The sequence below is a fragment of the Callithrix jacchus genome, chromosome 2, assembly GCF_049354715.1.
Source record: "Callithrix jacchus isolate 240 chromosome 2, calJac240_pri, whole genome shotgun sequence".
In the NCBI taxonomy this organism is placed as follows: domain Eukaryota; kingdom Metazoa; phylum Chordata; class Mammalia; order Primates; family Cebidae; genus Callithrix; species Callithrix jacchus.
The window spans coordinates 173895123-173919135 of NC_133503.1; the positions used below are offsets into that span (position 1 = coordinate 173895123).

Here is a 24013-nt window from a genome sequence, read left to right on the forward strand (position 1 = left end):
CTTTTCCCGATATACAGAGGCATTCTGTGTACCTTTTAAACTAACGATTCATTTAGTCCTTAGCTCAATGCAGTTTGGTCTTTGTACTCTATGATTTGCATCTTACACATCTCTTGCTGCTTCTGATATTAATGATAAAAAGTAGGCTAAGATGAAATTGTTATGCTAAAAAATAAGGAGGGCCTGGAAGTTGAAACTGTTACTCAAATCTTGCTTAAAAGTCTAGGTCTCTTAGTCTTTCTGATAAATGGCAATGATATGGTTTATTTTAAAGAATTCTTTTTCCCCCAGCATTTATTGCAGCGCTGTACATTGATAAGGATTTGGAATATGTTCATACTTTCATGAATGTCTGCTTCTTTCCACGATTAAAAGTAAGCCTACGTAAAGTTTGAATTAGTGATCTGCATTATGTTTGGTGATTCCAGAACCCGTTACTAAATAGTTTTTGGGGACTTCCACAGGAGTTCATTTTGAATCAGGATTGGAATGACCCCAAATCCCAGCTTCAGCAGTGTTGCTTGACACTTAGGACGGAAGGAAAAGAGCCAGACATTCCTCTGTACAAGTAAGTACTTGCTGCCGGCAGGCCATGGGATCCAGCGTGCTTAGAGTTGACTTTCCATTGCCTTGAAAACGAGTCATTGTGGGGTGATCATGACCAGAACCCAGGATTGAGACTTCTTTACTGTCAGCGTGACTCTGGCCCCACAGGGAAACTTGTTGGCTCTCAGTCTTAGCTGCAGTAAGTGGCTCCCACTCCCTTATCTCTATGCTCTCTCCCATTCCTAAAATTCTCTGTGAACTACTGCCCCGTAGGGAGACAAACTAAGATTATGAGATCAAAAAGAAAATTTGGATTCAGTGATTTTTATATACATTGTTATATCTGTCTTCTTGTAACCTCTGCTGGGCTGTGCCTCTAGATGAGAAGATCATGTATGATTATTTGTAGCAATATTTGGGTGCCTCTCTGTCCTTTCCCTTGAACCCCTATTGGGTTCAACTTGGAACTTTTCTTCTCAGAATGTGTATCAAAGCCATCATGTACTTCTAATATCTTTATCCTTTGAGTGGTAGCCAAAAGTCATTAAAAAGGAATGTAGGCGAGTAGCGGGTCACTACACTGCTTCATACCCGTTTTGATGAAAACACGAGGTTCAGCTCTGAAGTAGAGTAATTATCTCGAGGCACACACCGGTTGGTTAAGAAGATGCTTTCAAGGTGGAATTACAAAATGAAAGGATTATTGAAATAGGTGGGTTGCATCTGAAAGTATTGTGTGGGTAAATGATTTTAAGGATGTTTCAAGATTGTGTCAAAGCCGTTTCACCCCACTCGTGTGTGTGTTCTGCAGCGCGTAAAGGCTCCCCTTTGGACTTTCTCAAATTTCAAAATACACAGGGAAAAACGTTAGACTGGCAGTTAGGAATTTTCAGTCCTTTCACATGTTGTTTTTATTTAACAGTCACAGCCTTATTGCTAAGGAAAAACTAAAGCCAGGAGAAGAGGGTGAGTCACCCCACAGCAAGCTACTATAAATTATTCCAGAAGCTGCCACTGTTAAACACTATTTCCTTTATTTATTGGGGGAAAAAAGTCCCAAATGTTTGGAAATAGCACTTTAATATGTGCCTAATAAGCATAATGAATATCCAAACTGTATTCTCTGAAAGGCTCATAGCATTTCCTCATCAGAGTGATAATTAAGGTTCAATAAATAAAATGAGGACGCCAAACTTTCCATAGCACATGCCTGATTACTGTAATAAGTACTACCTTAAAGAAGCCGCTGGTGCACATTCATCTCGAGTGTATGAACACAGAGGAAATTGCTATGCTCCCTTCTCATAAATCCCCCAAATGAAAGTCCAAGATGAGTTTGTTCTTTCTATCAAGATGATGGGGTTGTTTTACATGGTTTTTTTCAAGATTACTGTGTTTATTGCATTATCTTTGTTGGCTACTTTTAATTTCCCTTTTCCATGAAGTTATCAGTTTTACTGCATTTGAAATCTGCACCATGTCATTAAAATCCAGAGTACCTGGAGCTTTGTTTTTTTGGCGATTGTGTTATGTACTTGGCATTACAGCATACCTTTGAAATGATCTCAGATATTTCAGAAATTAAATACATTTTCTGATCTTTTAGATAAGATGCCAGACATTAGAAAGAACCCATAAAGATGTGAAAGCATTCGATGTGGCTTGAAGTGTATTACCCCAATATTTATTGTTTTGAGCTGTGATTAGCACTGAAAACCAATAGACTGGAGCTCTGAACTTTTCATGATAAAAGTTTGTGAATATGCACACTTAGAAATTCTTTAAAAATATTTTACAATTCATTGTTAGCCTTTAGATGTTTATGTTACTTTGGGAAGAAATATTAAAATACAATGCAGAATTTTAAAAAATTTCTACTTCAAATGTTCTCAATATTTGTTGGGTTAGCAAGTAAAAAACTGACTCTTTTTATACCTTTCTGCCATTTTCACATTTCCTGTTATTTCACTTTCCTCTGTCTAGGGGGTAAGTACACAGTTTTCCTCATAGTAGCCATGATAAATAACAATTTACTGTAATTAACATTCTTTCCTTTCCCTTTCAGGACTCTGCAGACAGTGGGCCCATCCCATGCCCGAACCTACACTGTGGCTGTTTATTTCAAGGGAGAAAGAATAGGCTGTGGGAAAGGACCAAGGTAGGAGAAGAAACTACCTGGAATTGCTTTGAATGAACATCCTGTGTGTGTAATTCCCTAACTGGTATTTCCAAACTCAACCATCTGTCTTTTTTAACTCAGAGAATAAAATGTTCAAGAGTAGTAGCAAAGTGAATTCCAAGGATTAATGTCCCCACATTCATTGTCTTGAAGCCAATCCCTGAATCAGCCCTGGACAGTGGGAATTCCATTGTTCAGGGGGCTTTAGCTACCTTGAGAAAACCACACTACCTGGTTAGAAGGTCTGCCTAGTTTTAGTTACCCAGAAAAGTGCACTTTGATGCAAGCTGTGCATGTAAAATGTGTCGTGTTGCACATGACACAGCCGTTACACTTTTCTCTTTTTTGGAGTTAGAGCCTCACTTTGTCACCCAGTCTGAGGTGTAGTGACGTGATCTCTATTCACTGCAACCTCTGCTTCCGAGGTTCAAGTGATTCTTGTGCCTTGGCTGAGGCACAAGAAGCTGGGATTACAGGCATGTGCCACCATGCTTGGCTAATTTTTGTATTTTCAGTAGAGACGGGGTTTCACCGTGTTGACCAGGCTGGTCTTGAACTCCTGACCTCAAGTGGTCTGCCCACCTCAGCCTCCCAAAGTGCTAGAATTGTAGGCATGAGACACCACACCCAGCCCTGTTAGACATTTGATTTACTACTACTCACCTGAGCTATGTGAAAATGCTAGCGTCTTTAGGTGAAAAGAATTATGTATATTATCACCTTTCTTTGAACCCTCTAGTCTGTATCTTAAACTAAGAAATGATTTGAAACCTGTCTATATATATATTTTTTATTCTTTTCTGCTTTAAACTTTACAGTGAAGGTATTCAAACTTCAGTATGAAATACTTCAGACCTAATATAAATGGAAGGCATTTTATTGCAATATTGAAGTGTGGAGTGAATAACTTAAGCAGGCTTTGTGCAAATCAGTGGCATTCCTGCAGGCTCTTGTGTATATTCCTATCTGTGCAATTCAGTGACAGTGGAAGTAATCAGAGGAGATTTTATGCACCTAACATGAAAATCAGCCTGAAAAATTTGTAGCCATACCTTGCATTTTTGAAAAAAAAAAAAAAAAAAAAAAAATCTTGAAATTAAAGTGTATCTTACTTTTATTTAATAGTATTCAGCAAGCGGAAATGGGAGCAGCAATGGACGCACTTGAAAAATGTAAGCCTATTTCTTTTTCTATAATTATCTTCATAATATAATGAGTGTTTTATGGAAAGAAAATGAGGAAGGAGAAAAATGGTAAGTACCGATAAAATGTGATCTTGTTTTCTTCAGAGAATATAGTAGAATGTGAGACATTCTAAAATAGGCTTGTATTTAAAATGAAAGTATTCCTGAGTGCTTTTTGATTTGCATTTTCCTTTCTTGCTTAGAGTCCTACTCTTGGTGCAGGTGACTTGTGTGAAAAACCTACTGTGTTTTCTTTCTTCCTTTCCTTTCTTTCTTTCCCTTCCTCCCTCCTTCCTTCCTTCCTTTCTTTTTCTTCCTCTTTCTTTTTTTTTTTTTGAGACAGAATTACCCTCTGTCGCGCAGGCTGGAGTGCAATGGTACGATCTTGGCTCACTGCAACCTTCGCCTCCTGGGTTCAGGCGATTCTCCTGCCTCAGCCTCCCTAGTAGCTGGGACTGCAGGTGCCTGCTGCCATGCCTGGCTAATTTTTTTGTATTTTTTAATAGATGGGGTTCACCATATTGGCCAGGCTGGTCTCGACCTCCTGACCTCAGATGATCCACCCGCCTTGGTCTCCCAAAGTGCTGGGATTACAGGCTTTGTATTTGATTATGTTTCTTTCATATATTCTCTACTTTCCAAAATCTTGTATACATGTGAAGGTTTTTTCTTTTTTGTTTTTGGCCATTGTTTTATTGAATGGGCTGTTTTTACATACTTCTCTACACCTTTCTTTTTTGCTCAATAATGTATCATGAACAGCCCTGAACATTATAGAAAACAGTTCCAATTCATTCTTAGTGGCTACCTAATATTTTCTGCTATAGATGTGCTACATTTTATTCAGCCTTTTTATTATTGGTGGATACTGGTGTTTTTTTTTAAATTATCACCACCAGTAAATGTTATATTTTGGTTCTTCTTAGTTCCGTGGAATAGGTTCCCAGGAGTGGGATGTGTGGGTTGAAGAAACTTCAATTACATGATTGACCTTGTAGGAAACTGCATGGTCTTTTGTAAACTGAAGGCTTACGTGCAAGGGATTTTTCTTCTGAGGTCGATTGTGCTGAGCAGCAGAACCTGTGGGCACCGCATGACAATGCAATTCTATTATGCTTCAAGTACTCTGCCAAATGAGGCGGGAGACAGCAAAGTGCGGGAAGCTAAAAGTGAAGAGGCCCAGAATCCTCAGGCATGGGAGAGATTCCAGGAAAGGCAAGCAGGCCAAGAGCCAAGTGGCAATCAGCAGACAGACCTTCCTGTTGGGGGGCAGAGAGGTTAGTGGAAGCAGAAGCTGGTACTGCCAGGGTCAAGCACCCACGGATTCTTCACTGAGAGTTTTAAGTTGGCTATTAGGAGCTTCGTCCATTGTATATATAAATTTGCACTCAGAGTGAAATTATTGTTTTCAATTATAAAACAGTTCTGGAGAGATCACCTATTCTGAGACAGGCCTGCATATCCATACGAGGAGGAGTGAGTTGTTTGTTTAAACTACTGGAAAGCAATTTGGCAGTATGTAGCAGGTCCTTAAAGAAGTTCATATGCTTGGGAGGCCAAGGTGGAAGGAACACTTGAGGCCAAGAGTTAGAGACCAGCCTGGGAAATAGTGAGTCCCTGTCTCTACAAAAAATTAAAACAAAAACAGAAACAAAACATTAGCCAGGCTTGGTGGCATGCACCTGTAGTGTCAGCTACTTGGAAGGCTGGCCCGAGGATCACTTGAGCCCAAGAGTTTGAGGCTACAGTGAGCTATGATCATGCCACTGCACTCTAGCCTGGGCAACTGAGTGAGACCCTGTCTCTTCCCTTCCCCCTCAAAAAAGTTTATATCATTAGAATCATGACAACTTGATTTATAATAGCAGGAAAAAAAAAATCAAACTATGTGTTTAAGAGTAGGAAATTGCTTAGTAAATTGTAGTATATCCCAGGGTTAGGAAACATTTTCTGTAAAGGGCCAGATAGTAAACATTTGAGAATTCCTAGACCATAGGCTCTGTTGCAATTCTTCAGCTCTGCCATCATAGCCCACTGGCCTGGATAGTATGCAAGCTAACAGGTGTGTCTATTTAATGGGAGTGTCTGTCTACCAATAAAACTTTATTTATAAAAACAGATGGATAGCTGTATTTGGCCTGAGGATAGCAGTTTACCAACACTTTCTATATGGGAAAATGCTTATACTAGAATAAGTGTAAAAAAGTATACCTATAAATACATACCTATACTGTACTTTCCCAATGAGTAGATAGGGAAATGATTTTAAATGTTCCAGTATCGAGGGGTGTGTGTGTGTGTGTATACAGGCATATACACACACTCGCACACACACGTATATATGTGTGTGTGTGTGTAATATATACATGTGTGTATATGTGTGTATATGCCTTATACACACATGTATATATATGTATATACACAAATTTACACTGCATATATATGTAATATAACTTCATATGAAAAGGCTATAAGGATATATTTTTAAAGTTTTATTAGTAGTTAAATCTGAGTTGTGTTTTTCAAATGCAGATTTGATTTTATAGTAGCGTTTACTGACGAAATCGAGTTCATTTTGTAGAAACTTGCTTTACAGCTAACTTAGTGGGATTTATTTTTTTTTAAGTACTTATATTTGAAACTTACATAAACAATCAATTTGATCAGTTTTAGAATAGGATTATGTTACTTTTTTATTTCCAAAATACTGTATCATATTTCTCTTTTCTCTGGGCTGGGCGCAGTGGCTCATGTCTGTAATCCCAGCGGGAGGCCAAGGCAGGAGAATCACTTGAGGCCGGGAGTTTGAGACTAGCCTGGCCAACATGGTGAAACACCATCTCTGCTAAAAATACAAAATTAGCCGGGTGTGGTGGCATGCGCCTGTAATTCCAGCTACTCAGGAGGCTGAGGCAGGGAATCACTTGAACCTGGGAGGCAGAGGCTGCAGTGAGCTGAGATCACACCACTGCACTCCAGCCAGGGTGACAGTGAGAGTCCATCTCTAAATAAATAATGTGGCTGAGTGAGAGTCCACCTATAAATAAATAAATAAAAATAAATAATCAATCAATTGATCAATCAATCAATCTCTGACTCTGAGACATACCAGGGTCTTTGCTGATTCCCCACCTGTCTTTCAGATTCTTTTCCTACCACCCTGTTCCTTCTTTAATCTGGTGTGAGGATGGTATACTATATAATTAAGAGGGAAAAAAGAATTTAGGATGTATTATACAGTCATCTCCCCTTATCCATGGGGGATACCTGACCCCAGAGGATGCCTAAAACTGCAGATAAAACGGAATATTATATAGACTGTACTTTTTCTTACACATGCAAAACGTAATTGAAAGATGAAATGTAATTTATAAATTAGGCACAGAAAGAGATTAATAATAACTAAATAAATGGAACAATAACATATTGTAATAAAAGTTGTGTGCATGTACCCTTGATTGTATGCTGTGCCTGCTGTCGCCTGCTCTCTCTCGTGCTCTCTCTCAGAATATCTTACTGTATGTTACTCACCTATTTTTGGTCCATGGTTGATCATGGGTAAATGAAAGCATGGAGAATGAGATCATTGATGAGGGAACTGCTGTATATGGGGACTGCTGTATAGGTAGATCTACTTCATTGCTCAGCATCCTTAAAGCAAATCAATGAACTCGTCTCCAGGGATGCCATGCTCTCCCACATCTTAGATTCTTTGTGTATTTAAAACATGAGGTTATGTGTCTGCTTTAACCAACTAAGTTTTCTACTTGAGTTACTTTTGCAGATACAGCTTTGGGCCTGTCATCGTAAACTTAAAAATTAATTCTCAGACATAGTGACTTAGAAAGTGGCCTCTTTTTGTCCACCTAATCTTTCTTTGCTCTTTTCTGAAACGTTAATTCTTGGTAAATAATGGTGTGATAGTATCATTTGTTTGAAGTTTTTAGTTTGAACTTTTCAAAAACTGTGACTCCATTTTACTGTATCCCTTCATCTCTCCCTGAAAGTCACCTATTGCCAGGAGAGTGAAGCCAACGCACCTGCTTGGTACCATTCCCAAGCCACACATCTGTGTTTTGACATTTCTGTGTGTTTGGTACCTGTTATACCGAAGTTCACATCAGATATTGAAATTTACAATCAGGAGTGCTCATCCAGACTTCCAATATGTTTTTGAGTGATGAAAGAATAAAGGAAGAAAACAATTTTCTTTCTTGTGCCTTACAAAATACAATTATGGACATTTCATATGCATGTATGTTTGTGTCTGTTTAGCTGCATCATTCTTTGTTCTAGTGGCCGTCCTTTATTAAGTATAAAATTTATCTCCTTGTGTCAGATAATTTTCCCCAGATGGCCCATCAGAAGCGGTTCATCGAACGGAAGTACAGACAAGAGTTAAAAGAAATGAGGTGGGAAAGAGAGCATCAAGAGAGAGAGCCAGAAGAGACTGAAGACATAAAGAAATAAAGGAGGGCACACAAGTGTGGAGTATTTACTTGCCCAGTAACTGTGACTGTTGTCTGTTGAGACCTAGCCCAGTTTTCCTATAGACAATGAATGAAGTGTTCTCATTGAAATAAAATGCAGAGTCAAATAGCTATTGTTGTTTTACTGATCTTTTTTTAGCTGGATGTTCTTTATTACGAAGTATTAGATTTTTCATCTATTTAATGGAAAACTTGACTTTCGTGAATGTGCATTATTTCATTTTATTTTGCTCTTTGAATAATAAAATTCAAGAAGCATATTCTATGTGGAATAGATCCTGTTTTTCTACCTCTGTCGCCAGTTGTGACCCTAGACCTTCAATTCACAAAAAATTGACTTTACTAGACATTTTGACTACACTCTAGAAACATCTATACTTTTTCAAATCTCTCTATTTCTAAGCAGATTTTCAGCTTTCATCTGGTGGCTGTTTATCAAATTATCAGCTGCAAATATCAAACTTACCTCTCCCTAAGTAGTGGGTGTTTTGTAGAAGGAATCCATTTAACAATTAATTGGCTAATGAGAGAAGGGGAAAGACTGATATTTGTCACATCGATTCTTCGAATCATTAGAATAGGAGAGAAATCATGATTCTAAGCCAGGCCACACTTAAACCAAGTGCTGTCACCTTGGGGTTAGTGAAACCTTTAAGAAGTTAGTGAACAGACTTCAGGGAAGTCAAAACCTCCCAATACTATATTCAGTTTTCTGTATGTGTTGGAGATTTGAGAGGGCACGGGGAAGGAGGAGGGTTTATAGCTTTTATCAGCTCCTCTAAGCGGGCCCTGCCGTAAAAGGCTAACATGACATTAAAAGACGTGACATTTTTTAAAAAGTCATTTAAACTGAACATCACTGGTTTCTTATTAATAAAGGCAAAACTTCTTTGTAAAACAAGTATGTTTCATTCATCATTTCAGGAAATATATAGTGAGTGCTTCCTTTGTATCAGACACTGGTCTAGTCTCTGGGGCTATAGCAGTGAACAGAACAAACTCCCCTGGTCCTCGAAGAGCTTGGGTGCTAGTGCAGGAATACCCATGATAGACGAAGAGCCCACTGGCAAGAAATCAAGCAGGGACTTGCAGTGGGTGGTTTTCAATGAGGTGGTTGAGGAGTTCTCCCTGAAAGGGTATCAGTTAAGATTGGAAAGAGGAGAGGAAGTGAACCACTCAGGTGTCTGTGAGTGATTCTTATATAAATCACTATTAAATGTTACATATGTATTGTCAAAAATTTGAAAAATGGGCTGGGAGCAGTGGCTCATGCCTGTAATCCCAGGCCATTGGGAGGCCGAGGCGGGTGGATCACTTTAGGTCAGGAGTTTGAGATCAGCCTGGCCAACATGGTGAAACCCCATCTCTACTAAAAATACAAAAATTAGCAGGGCATGGTAGTGGACGCCTATAATCGCAGCTACTCGGGAGGCTGAGGCAGGAGAATTGGTTGAACCCAGGAGGGGAGGTTGCAGTGAGCCAAAATTGCGCCACTGCACTCCAGCCTGGGCGATAGACCAAGACTCAGCCTCAATAACAACAACAACAAAATGAAAATTACTTTCATTAGCAGGAGAAGAAAACAAATGTTGCTTAGAAAATATTATGGAAAAAGTAGAAAGCATAAGCAGAAAGATAAATTACTCATGATTCCATCACCCAGAGAATTTTTATGTCCTGTCAGACTAACTTTGTGCTTAAATACACACATGCACTCATGTGTTTTAACAACAGGATACCCTACATATGGTTTCCATAGCCTTTCTATCTTTTAAAAATAATACATCATGAATATCTTTCAGTGTTGAATTCGCATTTACATAATACAGTTCTTGGTGGCTACATAGTAATGTGCATCTTATATGCCAGTTTTAGATATACTGTAATTAACCAATCTCATCAAAGATGTGTAGGTTGTAAGCAATTTATTGCCATAGACAGTGCTGCCGCATGCCTTTCTGAAGGTGTACACGTGCACGTGCACACACACACACACACACACACACGAGAGAGAGAGAGAGAGATACCATTCTAGGATGTCTTAATTTGCTAATCATAAAAATGTAAGATGGTGCCTTTAAGAAAAGCTTGTCCTGATGCCCTTCCTCCCAACCAGCGATGCCAGGAGACAACTGGGGGCAGCACTGGGGGGAGGAAAAGAGAGCTCATTTCTTTCTTTTTTTTGAAACAGAATGTCTCTCTGTCATCCAGGCTGGATTTCAGTGGCACGAACTCAGCTCACTGCAACCTTCACCTTCTGGGTTTAAGCAATTTTCCTTCCTCAGCCTCCTGAGTACCTGGGATTACAGGTGCACATTACCATGCCCAGATAATGTTTGTATTTTTAGTAGAGGTAGGGTTTCACCATGTTGGCCAGGCTGGTCTCGAACTCCTGGCCTCAAGTGATCCACCCTCCTCGGCCTCCCACAGTGCTGGGATTAGAGGCATAAGGCACTGTGCCCAGCTAAGAGAGCTTATTTCTGAGCCACACTGGTTTTTGTACATCTACCACTCTATTGGGTGCACTCCTTCTGAGCATTTTATTTAAGTTATATGAGCCCCAGACATTAGGACTGGAAGGAAAAGAATGCTGGTGGCTTTGAAAATGTTAGGAGCAAAAGCGAGAAGCAGTTGAATTTTTTTTAAATAAGCACTTTTACTGCTCTTGAATTGCATAAAAATAATGTCAAAGCCAATATGCTTTTCAGGAATTTCTGTTGGACCCTGACTTTTCCTCTCTGCAGCGCTTTGGCCCTTTCAAGTTCTCTGTCCATATTAATGGCTCTTGAAACCTGAAGTCAAGTCCATAAAACACTCGAGTACCTCTCGTAGTGGAGCCGCCACACACATCCTCAGGGGAGCTTGGCTTTCAGGGCTCTACAGAGCAACCGTGAGACAAACACTAAATACTGTAACTAGACTCAAAGACCAACTCAGCAGGCCCTGTGACCAGATTCTAGCCCCACTCCCCACCCAACCCAATGTTCTCACATGTTCCAGTTTGATTAAAAGAGTCAGCAAGAGCGTGTGTTCAACTGTTCACTCAACTGCGTGTTAAGTGCTGTTGGTCACAGAAGCTGAATATGAAGGTTTCTTCCCACAAGTCACTTGGGGTCTGGCTGGGGAGACAAGTGATGATGTATGTGCAGACAAAGGGCTTCCAAGCAGGGAAGGAAAGAAGGGAGAGTAGCCCAGGAAGGGAGGGCTTCACAGAGGAGTTAATACTTACGGAGTTCACTGAAGCTCCATGATGAGAGGGAGTTTGCACAGTGGGGGAGGCCATGCCCTTGCAAGGAAGCAACAGGATTGAGAGGCCAGAAAATGGGTTAGGAGCCTTAGTCAATTTGTGCTGCTGTAACTAAATACTGACACCATAAACTCAGTGACTTACAAATGGGAAATGTATTGCTCACAGTTCTAGAGGCCGAGAAGTCCAATTTCAAGATGGCTGCAGATTTGTTGTCTGGTGAAGGCCCACGTTTTACATTGGTAGAAGGGGCAAGGTGGCCCTCTGGACCTTTTATAAGAGCATGAATCTCTGTGAGGGCTCTGTCCTCTTGACCTAATCACATACCAAAAAGCTTCACCTAATGTCACATCGGTGATTAGGTTTTCAACATAGGAATGTGGAGCGTGGTGGGATACCAACATTTAGATGGTAGCGAAACTATTATGATGTTCCATGAAAAGATGTGATGAAGGTCAGAAACCAGGCATTGGAAATATGGATGCTGGAATAGAACAGATTCAAGATACCCAGGAGAGAAAAACCTACAGGATACTGGGTAAGGCAAGGTGTCTCAATACTGTTGACCTTTGGGGCCCAATAATTCTTTGTTGGGGTGGGGGGACTGTCTTGTGCATTGTCAGATGTTTAGCCAAATCCCTGGCCTCTGCCCACAAGGTGCTAGTAGCACCCCTTCTCCTGGGTGTGACAAACGAAAATGTCTCCCAATATTGCCAAATATCCCCTGGAGGCAAAATCATCCCTGGTCAAGAACCACTAGGGTAGGAGAAAGGAAGTGAGAGAGCACCAGGCCAGTTTTTGTGCAATCAAGGTACAAACTAGAAAAGCAGGATTAGGCCGGGTGAAGTGGCTCATGCCTGTAATCCCAGCACTTGGGGAGGCCAAGGAGGGTGGATTATCAGAGGTCAGGAGTTCGAGAACAGCCTGACCAACATGGTGAAACCCCGTCTCTACTAAAAATACAAAATTAGCCAGATGTGGTGGTGCATGCCTGTAATCCCAGCTACTTGAGAGACTGAGGCAGGAGAATCACTTGAACCTGGGAGGCAGAGGTTGCAGTGAGTGGAGACCATGCCATTGCACTCTAGCCTGGGCAACAAGTGAAACTCCATCTCAAAAAACAAAGAATCAGAAAGTATGCTGTTTACCACATGTTCTCACTCATAAGTGGGAGTTGAACAATGAGAACACATGGACACAGGGAGGGGAACATCACACAGCAGGACCTGTCAGAGGGTGCGGGGGTAGGAGAGTGATAGCATTAGGAGAAATACCTAATGTAGATGACGGGTTGATGGGTGCAGCCAACCACCATGAAATGTGTATACCTATGTAACAAACCACGTTCTGCACATGTATCTCAGAACTTAAAGTATAATAATAATATAATACAATTAAAAAATTTTTTTAAGTGTCTAGTTGTCTCTGTTGAACTTGAGGGACGTGTAGAATGCCTCTGTGGAGATGCTGAGGAAGCAGTTACTTATATGGTTTTATAGCTCAACAAAGATGCTTGGGCTGAAGTACAGATAAGAAACGGACACAGAAAAATTAGTGGTGTTTGGACTTCTACGAGGGAGAGCATTGTTTTTCCAGGCTGAAGACAGAAAACCATTTCAATGATGTATTGCTTTGAAACTAGGTTTAATACATTAGATAAATTTATACTGGTGAAGGAACCCAACTCTCCTTTGAACTATTTCATTGCTAGCTGAGATTTTCTGAAACCAGTAGGCTTTTAAAGAATTATTTTCATCATCTTTCATAAGTTTGTGAAGTTTCTGTGAAATTTCCCTACAACTACTTTGTACAAAATGAAGACCCCTTAGGAATTCCTCAGGTAATTGTTCTGAACTGGGAGTAAAAACATATTTACAGAAGCCTTTTGGAAATATTCCTTATAGCTACCAGCCCAAAAATTCTTCACCAGACTTATCTCATGAAAGACAAAATAAAGATAAGCCTGTTAGGTATTATGATATTACTTATAAATATCAGAACACTTAAGAGAACAACCTGTGCAGGAGATGGTTACTTGACCCCCAGAGCTTTTTCTTCCCCTTGTATAATTATTGTTGGAACTCAACTGCTTGACTGGAGACCATGTTTTAGTATCTTTGTATTTCACTGAGGCTGAATTACTGGCTCCCACTCAAGGAATGTAAAGAACCGAGGCTGCAGTGTTAAGAAGCAGGTTTGCTATTTATTTCTCCTTTTGTCCTGATTTACTGGCTAGATCTTGATATCCAGGGAGGGCAGCCTTTACAGCCACCATCAGTGAGCACACTAATGGCTGCAGGGAGCAGTCTCCCACTCATGTCCCGCCCCACACCTTCCCCTCTGTTGATAGGGGGATCCTGCTTAGACTCCGTAAGTGAGAAACAAGTATCTACATGTTAAGCCACTGCAGTTTGGGGATTTCTCTGTTATAGCAGCTAGTGTTACCTAACTGATGCCACCGTTTGAGGAAGGTGCTTAACAACCCTAATGAAATATTTGCCAGTCCAACCAGATGAATATGTTTTCTCACCTGCTCCTGAATGCTATTCCAAACCAATGCTGATATGTTTCTGATATGGTTTGGGTTGTATTCTCACCAAATCTCATGTTGAATTGTAGTCCCCAGTGTTGGAGGTGGGGCCTGGTGGGAGGTGGTTTGATGATTGGGGTAGATTTCTTATGAATGGTTTGGCACCATCTCTTTGGTGCTGTTCATGTGATAGTGAGTCCTTACAAGATCTAGTTGTTGAAAGGAGTGTAGTACCTCCCCTCTCGTACTGTTTTGCTCTTGCCTCCACCATGTGAGATGCCTCACTTCCCCTTTGCATTCCACCATGATTGTAAGTCTTCTTGAGTCCTTCCCAGAAGCCAAGCAGATGCCAGCATCATGCTTTCTGTACAGCCTGTGGAAATGTGAGCCAATTAAACCTCTTTCTCTCTTTTCAAAAAATAAATTTCCCAGTCTCAGGTATTTCCTTATAGCAGTGCAAGAACAGCCTAATAAAGAAAATTGGTACCAGATGTGGGGTATTGCTGTAAAAATACCAGAAAATGTGGAAGCAACTATGGAACCAGGTAACAGGCAGAGGTTAGAAGAGTCTGGAGGGCTTAGAAAGATCGGAAGATGAGAGAAAGTTTGAAACTTCCTAGAGACTAGTTGAATGGTTGTGACCAAAATGCTGATAGTGATATGGGACAGTGAAGGCCAGGTTGAGTAGGTCTCAGATGGAAATGTGGAACTTATTGGGAACCAGAGCAAAGGTCACTTGTTATGCCCCAGGAAGAATTTGGTTGCATTGTGCCCCTACCCTAGGGACCTGTGGAATTTTGAACTTGACAGTGATGATTTAGGGTATCTGGTAGAAGAAATTTCTAAGCAGCAAAGCATTCGAGAAGTGATCTGGCTGCTTCTGATTGCTTAAGCTCATAGACATGAGCAAAGAAATGACCTGAAGTTGGAACTTAAAAGGAAAGCAGAGTGTAAAAGTTGGGAAAATTTGACAGCCTATGTGATAGAAAAGAAAAGCCCGTTTTCAGGGGAGCAATTCAGGCCGGCTGTAGAAATTTGCATAAGTAAAAAGGAGCCAAGTGCTCATAGCCAAGCCAATGGGGAAAAGGCCTCAAAGCCATTTCAGAGAACTTCCTGGCAGCCTCTCCAATCACAAGCCCAGAGGCCTGGGAGGGAAGAATAGTTTCATTGGCCAGGTCCAGGGCCCTACTGCCCTGCACAGCTTTGGGACACAGCTCCCCACATCCCAATTGCTCCAGCTCCACTGGGGCCCAGGTATACCTTGGGCTACTGCTTCAGAGGGTGCAAACCATAAGCCTTGGCAGCTTCCATATGGTGTTAAGCCTGCAGATGCACAGAATGCAAGAGCTGAGTGTTGGGAACCTTCACTCAGATTTTAGAGTCTGAATAGAAAAGGCTGGATGTCCAGGCTGAAGCCTGTTACAGGGGCAGAGCTGCGATGGAGAACCTCTGCCAGGGCAGCGTGGAGGGGAAATGCAGGGTTGGAGCTCTCACACGCAGTCCTCATGGAGCACTGCCTAGTGGAGCCATGAGAAGAGGGTCACCATCCTCCAGACTCCAGAATGGTAGAACCACCAGCAGCTTGCACCCTGCTCATGGAAAAGCTGAAGACACTCAACTACAACCTGTGAGAGCAGCTGCAGGAACTGAACACTGAGAAGCCACGGGGCGGAGCTCCCCAAGGCCTTGGGAGCCCACCCCTTGCACCAGTGCACCCTGGCTGTGAGACATGGAATCAAAAGAGATTATTTTGGAGCTTTAAGATTTAATGACTGCCCTGCTACCTTGCATGCAGACTCTTTCTTCTGGCCAATTTCTGCCTTTTGGAATGGGAGTGTTTACCTAACACCTATACCCCCATTGTATCATGGGAGTAACAAACTTTTTTTTTGGCGACAAAGTCTTGCTCTGTTGCCCAGGCTGGAGTACAGTGGGATGACCTCGGCTCACCACAACCTCTGCCTCCCAGGTTCAAGCAATTCTCCTGCTTCAGACTCCTGAGTAACTGGGACTATAGGCACCTGCCACCATGACCGGCTAATGTTTTTTTGTATTTTTAGTAGAGAATGGGTTTCACTATATTGGCCAGACCAGTCTCAAACTCCTGACCTTGTGATCTGCCTGCCTCGGGCTCTCAAAGTGCTGGGATTACAGGCATGAGCCACCACGCCTTGTTCTTTATTTTACAGTCATAGGTAGAAAAGACTAGTCTTGTCTCAGATAAGACTTTGGATTTTGGACTTTTTAGTTAATGCTGAAATGAGTTAAGACCTTGGGGGACTGTTGAGAAGGGATGATTGTATTTTGCCATTTGAGAAGGACATGAGATTTGAAGGGCCGGGGTGGAACTGTATGGTTGGATCTGTGTCCCCAGTGTTGGAGACGGGCCTACTGGTAAGTGGTTGGGTCATGGGGGTATGATGATGGTTTGGATCTGTGTTTTCCCCCACCACAAAAATCTCATGTTGAATTGTAACCTTCAGCATTGGAGGCGGGGCCTGATGGGAGGTGACTGAATCATGAGGTTCAGCACCATACTCTTGGTACTGCTCTCATGATAGTGAGTTCTCCCTGCAGTTTTTCCAAAGCATGTAGCACTGCCCCTCTCTCTGTCTTCCTCCTGCTCTGCCGCATGCAGTACTGGCTTCTGCTTTTCCTTCTACCATGAGTAAAAGCTCTCCTTTCCAGAAGCTGATGCTGCCTTGCTTCCTGTACAGCCTGCAGGCTGTGAGCCAATTAAACCTCGTTTCTTTATAAACCACCCAGTCTCTGGCATTTCTTTATAGCAATGCAAGAATGGACTAATACAGGGTGGATTTCTCTGAAGGCTTTAACCCCACCTTCTTGGTGATGTTCTCACGATAGTGATTTCTCACAAGGTATCATTTAAAAATGCAGTACTTCCCTCATCCTCCTGTTTCCTTCATATGAGACACCTCGCTCCCCCTCTGCCTTCTACCCTGACTGTAAGTTTCCTGAGGCCTCCACAGAAGCTGAGCAGATACATCATGCTTCCTGTAGAGCCTGAGGAACTGAGCCAAGGAATCTTTATGAATTACTCGGTTCCAGGTATTTCTCTGTAGCAGTGCGAGAATGGACTAACACAGTTCCTTAATGTTGACATGTTCACTTATGGTTCAGAAATGCCCCTACTCTTAAATTAAAAGAAAACTTAAAGTATAACAACTGTGATGTAAAATAAATTCTTATGAATTAGGGGTATTGAGGCTGTGCTGCATTCTGAGATTCATTTTATCAGTATTTGTGACACCTACTATATCCTGGGCGTGGAAGGTTAAAAGCAGAGTCCTTTTCCCTAAGAAGCTCTCTAGTTAGAAAAGGAAACACAGCCCGGCGCGGTGGCTCACACTGGGCATCTCAGCACTTTGGGAGGCCGAGGCAGGCAGATCGTGAGAGATCAAGACCACCCTGGCTAACACAGTGAAACCCTGTCTCAATTAAAAAATGCAAAAAATTAACTGGGCGTAGTGGCACTCGTGTATAGTCCCAGCTACTTGGGAGGCTGAGGGAGGAGAATCGCTTGAACCTGGGAGGCAGAAATTGCAGTGAGCCACTGCCTGGGTGACAGAGTGAGACTGCAAAGTAAGAAAGAAAAGAAAGGAAGAAGGGAGGAAGGAAAGGGAGGAAGGAGGAAGGAAAGGAAGGAAAGGAAGGCAGGAAGAAAGGCAGGAAGGAAGGGAAACACATATATCCATGCATATAAGGTGCCATATAGAGTATCAGAGAAGAGAGAGTGACTCATTCCTTCTGGAAGGTGGAGATCAGATTAATCATCAGGGGTGACTTTAGTCTGCCATGCTGCTGACTCTACCTTACCGTACTTCCAAAACACAACTTGTTTTCAGGCCAAACATTTTATGTATTTATTTTAAATTACATTGTCATTATAACACCTAACACAATTATCAAAAACTCCTTAATAACTGAAAACGACCAGTCCATATTCACATGTACTGCTAGTTCATTCAAGCAATGATTCAGCAACTCCCATGATCTATAGGAGTGACTTCCTCTCCAGTGTTCTTTGCTAAGGACAAATGATCTTTATTCAATCTTACATAACTGAGCCATGTAAACGCATCTCCAGCTTCAGCTCCCAGTAGACTGTTGTTGCCGTGCTGTTCCCATGTAGAAATTTGGGAGCTGCTCTGAGGAGGTAAATAAGGGCAGAACTTCCTGTTTTGTTTTGAAACTATCCTAACTAGATTCTCGATCTCTGTCTTGCAATTTGCAAAACAGAGAAATCCACACATTGCATTTCCGTGGTGCCAGAGACATCCTGTGGAATAGGATCCACACATTGCATTGGTTTTTGTCTCTGAAGTCATTTAAATCTAGAACAGTTCTCCACTCCCTTTTCTTTTCATGACTAGTTGAAGAAACCGGGTCAGTTGTCCCTTAGTCTTCCCACACTCTGCATATGATGCTTTGCTTTCTTGTGGTGTCATTTATTTTTTTTCCTTTATCCTCTGTATGAGATATAAAGGCTTCATTTTAAGGCTTAGGTTCAAAATTTGCAGCAAATGTGTATTGCATGATTCTCTTCGCCTCCACGCCCCCCAAAATAATTATTTCAATAGGGCCAGCTCTCAAATTATTTGGGGTAATAGATGATTGTGATGGTTAATTGTATATGTCATCTTGGCCAGGCTAGAGATGTTGCTTTAAGCACTTAAGTTTGTGGAAATTTGTTACACAGTAATAGAAAACTAATGCATTCCCATTCCAGCAAGGCATGATGGCTCATGCTTAGCAGGTGGATTGCTTGAGCCCAGGAGTTCAAGACCAGCCTGGGCAACATGGTGAAACCCTGTCTCTACAAAAAAATACAAAATTTAGCGAGGTGTGGTGGCATGTGCCTGTAGTCCCAGCTACTGGGGAGACTGGGACGGGTGGATTGCTTGAGGCTGGGAGGTCGAGGCTGCAGTGAGCCATGATAGCACCATTACCACACTCCAGCCTGGGCAACAGAGCGAGACCTCATCTCAAATCCCGTCAAACCCCTAATACACGCCCATTCTCTTTCTAAATATCCCATATCTTCATGTTACTATTGTGGTTAAAATATTTTATCAGCTGGGCATGGTGGCTCATGCCTGTAATCTTAGCACTACGGGAGGCCGAGGCTGGTGGATTGTTTGAGCTCAGGAGTTTGAGACTAGCCTGGGAAACAGAGTGAGACCCCATTCTCTACTAAAATTTTAAAAAAATATTAGCCAGATGTGGTGGCACATAACTGTAGTCCCAGCTACTTGGGAGGCTGAAGCAAGAGGATTACTTGACCCCTGGAGGTTAAGGCTGCAGTGAGCCATGATCATGCCACTGCTCTCCAGCCTGGGCAACAACGAAAGACCCTGTTTCCAAAAAATAAAAACAAAACAAAACAACAACAAAAACCCAGAGTTCCCCATAGCCTGGAGAGTGAAGCCCAAATTCCTTGTGATGGCATTTATTGCCTCATAAGCAGGCATTCAGCCCAGCCTTGCAGAAGTAGTTGCAGACTTTTTTGTTTTTGTTTTTGAGATGGGGTCTTCTCTGTCGCCCAGCCTGGAGTGTGACACAATCACGGCTCACTGCAGCCTTGACCTCTCGGGCTCAGGTGATTCTCCCACGTCAGCTTCCAGAGTAGCTGAAACCACAGGTATGTGTTACCACACCTGGCTAATTATTCTATTTTTTGTAGACACAGGATCTTGCCAGTTTGTCCAGGGTGGTCTCAAACTCCTGGGCTTAAGTGATCCTCCCACCTCGGCCTCCTGAAGTGCTGGAATTACAGGCGTGAGCCCCTGCACCCGGCCAGTTGTAGATATTTAAATACATTCTGCGTCTCTCCCCTACAGGACTTTGCAGTACCTGAAATAGGCCACCTCCTTGCTCATTACTTTTTATTTATCTTTTGGGCCTCAGCAAATCTTTCCCGGCACCTTAAAGCCAGGTTCAGTGTACATTCATGGGATCTTTCCTGAATCACACTTTTCACATTGAGATGTAGCTTACCCATCTTCCCCAGCTAGGCTACAGGCCCCTTGGCAGACAAGGTCATTGCTGACCCGCCTTGGAACCATCGGCTCCTAGCGCAGTGCCTGGCTCTCCATGAGCTCTCCATTATTGTTTGTTGAATAAAAAGCCAGGCTCTTCCTTTCCATTCCACCACAAGCCTCAATTGCCCTAAAGCAGAACTCTTGCTTCCTGGATGCCACCCTCCTGCAGGAAGTTGGGCTAAGGCAGAGAATGGCCCCCTGCAGACAGGAACATGTTCATCCTCTCTGGATTTCTGCACTTGGATTTGGCTGGGAACTAAATGCTAAAACAGACTCCACCAGCCCGGTGGACTCTGGCAGGAAGCCGGGGAGCTTGTCTTCCCTTGTCTTCTGGCTTCTCCACATCTTTGAGGTAGGGAGCTCGTATAAAACGGACAAAGCAGCTGAATTACAGCTCCGGTAGCATTATTTTAGATGACAAGATAGAGCTCCAGAAACTCAAGGAAAGGCTTAGCCATCAGTGACAGCACCGTCGGGTGGCATGGGACAGGCTTTAGTCACCGACTCCCGTAATCTCCAGGAACAGCTCTCTCTCTAATTATATTTGCTATGGACAAATGATCTCTATTCAAGCTTATGTAATCAAATTATATAAACGCATCTCCAGTTTTCATTTCCAGCTAGATTGTCACTGTGCTGTTCCTATGTAGATCTTTGGGAGCTGCTCTGAGTAAGCAAATGAGGGAGAACTCCCAGTTTCCTCCTCGAGACCGCCCAGCTAGATTCTCGGTTTCTGTCTTTCACTATCAGGGGCCCCAGAGACATTGCCTCTTTTTTGTTTTGAGATGGAGTCTCATTGTGTCGCCCAGGCTGGAGTGCAGTGGTGTGATCTCTGCTCACTGCAACATTTGCCTCCTGGGTTCAAGCAATTCTCCTGCCTCAGCCTCCTGAGTAGCTGGGATTATAGGCACGTGCTGCCTTGCCCAGCTAATTTTTTTGTATTTTTAGTAGAGACAAGGTTTCACCATGTTGGCCAGGCTAGTCTAGAACGTCTGACCTTGTGATCTACCCATCTCAGCCTCCCGAAGTGCTGGGATTACAGTTGTGAGGCATCACACCCGGCTAAGACATCCCTTTGAAGAGACCCCTGCCATGATCATCTCTGCCAGGAACTCAGCAGTGAGTGGGCATTGCTGTCCCATCACCCAGTAGCTGCTTCTGGAAGTTTTCTTTCATTTCTGCTGAAATATTTGTCAGGTTAAAGAATAAGTTTTAAATGAGTTCAAAAAAAAAAAAAGAAAGAAAGAAAGAAAAAAAAAAAAACCACCCAGACCTGCACTAGCTAATCATTTGTATGCTGAATATTAGCCCATCATGATTTGAAACTCCCGGATAAAACAACTTAAAATGAAAATGCAGGGAGACTCTCAAATGTAGCGATTCTAATGCTCACCTCTATTACTATAATAATAGGGGTCTCAAATGGAACTGTTGAGAACAGTGGCTGCCCCTGACTAGAATTCAACCAGAAAGATCAAGAGAGAGTCCTAATTGCCTTTCTTCTCAGATCAAACAATTGACTTAATTCTCTGGGCCTACACACTGAAATGTGTTTGAGGAGATTCAAATAGGTTACTATAGAGGATTAAGGTTTTCTCTGCAGATTATACTTTTATGCCCTGTAGTTCATTGCTTGAAGTGTTAAGTAGTTTTGTCAAAATAAGCAGGGCTGGAAGGATTTTTAGAAACTTACAAATCACATTCTCTTGCTGAGTAACACAAGGGACCTCTGTTGTTTTTTTCGCTCTCCCCCTCTTTTTTTTTTTTTTAAATTTAATGGTTGAGGCGTGAAGGTAGAGAGAAATTAACCAATGTAAGATTAGCTGGAAATTTCAAGAGGCATCTCAGATAAGAGAAATATGAGTGTGGTGGTTTATTGTGTTTCCTCTCTTCAAAATTGTTTCACGAAGGATGCGACTGAAGAAGCCACATAAAGAGAAGGGATTTTCTTGTGAGTGCTTAACTGCCTGAAGAGAAAGTCCAAGGGGGATGTGAAATCCGACCCCCGAGGCTCTTCTGCAGTGCCGTGCTAATCAGTGTTACTTTACTCACTAAGACTTCATTTCTGCTTAAAGGAGTTGGTGGCAGAATAAGCTTTCATTCTCTCACAATAGAATATTCCCAGGAAAGGGCACTTGTCAGGAAGTCATCAGTGACATTCTGTCCTTGGTGCCACAGATGGCCTTCGCTCAGCCAACTTCATCCTGCTCATTCGCTCTCCCCGGACCCTCGGGAATGCATCCTTCCTTGTCAAAAAGTGGCTCGGTGGATTTTCGCACTGCATGGAACAGTGGCGATCTGTACACCTCCCTGCACTTTTTCAGCTCTCCTGGGTCCATTGCTCTTAGTAAAGCTACGTTAAGAAGCCTAATTGATGTTGCAACCTTGCACAACACACACGGCACATGTAAACTGCAGACTCCATAAAGCCCTGACAGCGTCGGGACGGCCTCTGTGTGCACACATCCCTGGGAGCCAGGGCACTTTGGTTCTTGTCCTGGCCTGGCACGATCACAGTTGCACCTAGGGTCACCTTTCTAGTGTCTTTCCAGAACTCAGCTCTGCGCCCTGGGTCTTGGCAGGTGCCAGGGAAATGACTCTTTTTGCTTTCATCTCTCCTCTCCTCTGGCGTGGCCCCGTCTCCATTTTTCTCAACCAGGCTCTTTGTCTTCAGCAGCCCTTGCCAATGCTGCCTGACTGTTACCAGAGGTGCTCACACACACCATCGCACCCCGCAGTGTCTGCAGGGTCTGGGAAACTCATGTATCATTTATAACCCACTCCCCAGGGAGACAAATTTCTGGTAAACCTCAAGGTAGAGTTGAGCAAGGAGGGTTGGGATGTAGGATTGCTTTTGGGAGGACAAAGCTAAACGGCAAGGGAAGGAAAAGAGAAACCAAAAACCTGGAGGGAAGGCATGAGTATGAGAGAGTGAGAATGGTGTCCGCTGGTTCTCAGAGCTGGGAGCCAGATCATGAGAGCGCCATCCAGGCAGAGGAGCAGTGGGGTGGGGGCGGGGCAGAGAAAAGTCTAGGAGGATGGCAGGGTCAGGAAATGCTGCGTGTTCAGCATGGCAGACCCCCTCTGTCTCCTTGGAGAGAGCATCAGTAAAACACCTATTGCTCATTCATGAAAGCAAACAACAGAATAAAGAGGCACCTAGTCCAAGATCCAGACTGACCAACAGAACTGAGGGCACATGTACGGTCTAGCCCTTTCTGGGTCACATGGCCAAGGGGACTGGGGAGCTGCTTTCTTCCTCTGCTAGCTTTTCCCATCTCTCCTCTCCTTTCTATCCATTTCCCTTTTTGGTCATTTCCGTCCTGATTGGGTCCCAAATGGACCACTCTGCTCTTTAGGTCTCCAAGTCTCAGCCTTCTCTGTCTAGATCTCATCTCTCTGTTAGAGTCTCAGCACATTAATTCTCTCAAGTGGCATTGGTGATGCTCAAATAGATGAGGATTTTGAAAGCCTTGGATTCAAGGTGCAGAATGAATGCTTTAAGACAGGGGCCATGAACTGTTCGTATAAAGGACAGGATAGTACTTATTTTAACCTTTGTGGGTCAACAGGCAAAATCGAGACTATTACGTAGGTACTTACAAGATGACAACAAATCTTCACCAATTGTTATGGATGAAATTCAGAATTTTACACACACTGGCATTTGAATTCCACTTCATTGTTACATGCCATAAACTATCCTTCTGATTTTTTTCCCAACTATTTAAAAATGTAAAAGCAATTCTTAGCTTGCAGAATATATAAAAACAGA

The 24013-nt window shown here is 42.6% G+C and overlaps 1 protein-coding gene across 12 annotated transcripts in view; it reads left to right on the top strand.

Moving 5' to 3' along the window:
* Nucleotides 1–8659, top strand: part of DROSHA (drosha ribonuclease III) — a 145741-nt gene extending 137082 nt beyond the window's left edge. For all 12 annotated transcript variants that reach the window (XM_035291734.3, XM_078365640.1, XM_035291737.3 and 9 more), the window contains 5 exons: nucleotides 292–374; nucleotides 465–568; nucleotides 2612–2704; nucleotides 3851–3897; nucleotides 8249–8659. In XM_035291734.3, the coding sequence (XP_035147625.1) occupies nucleotides 292–374; nucleotides 465–568; nucleotides 2612–2704; nucleotides 3851–3897; nucleotides 8249–8379 (458 nt within the window). In that variant the 3' untranslated portion in view covers nucleotides 8380–8659. The remainder of the gene's footprint in view (nucleotides 1–291; nucleotides 375–464; nucleotides 569–2611; nucleotides 2705–3850; nucleotides 3898–8248) is intronic.
* Nucleotides 8660–24013: the final 15354 nt, after the last annotated feature.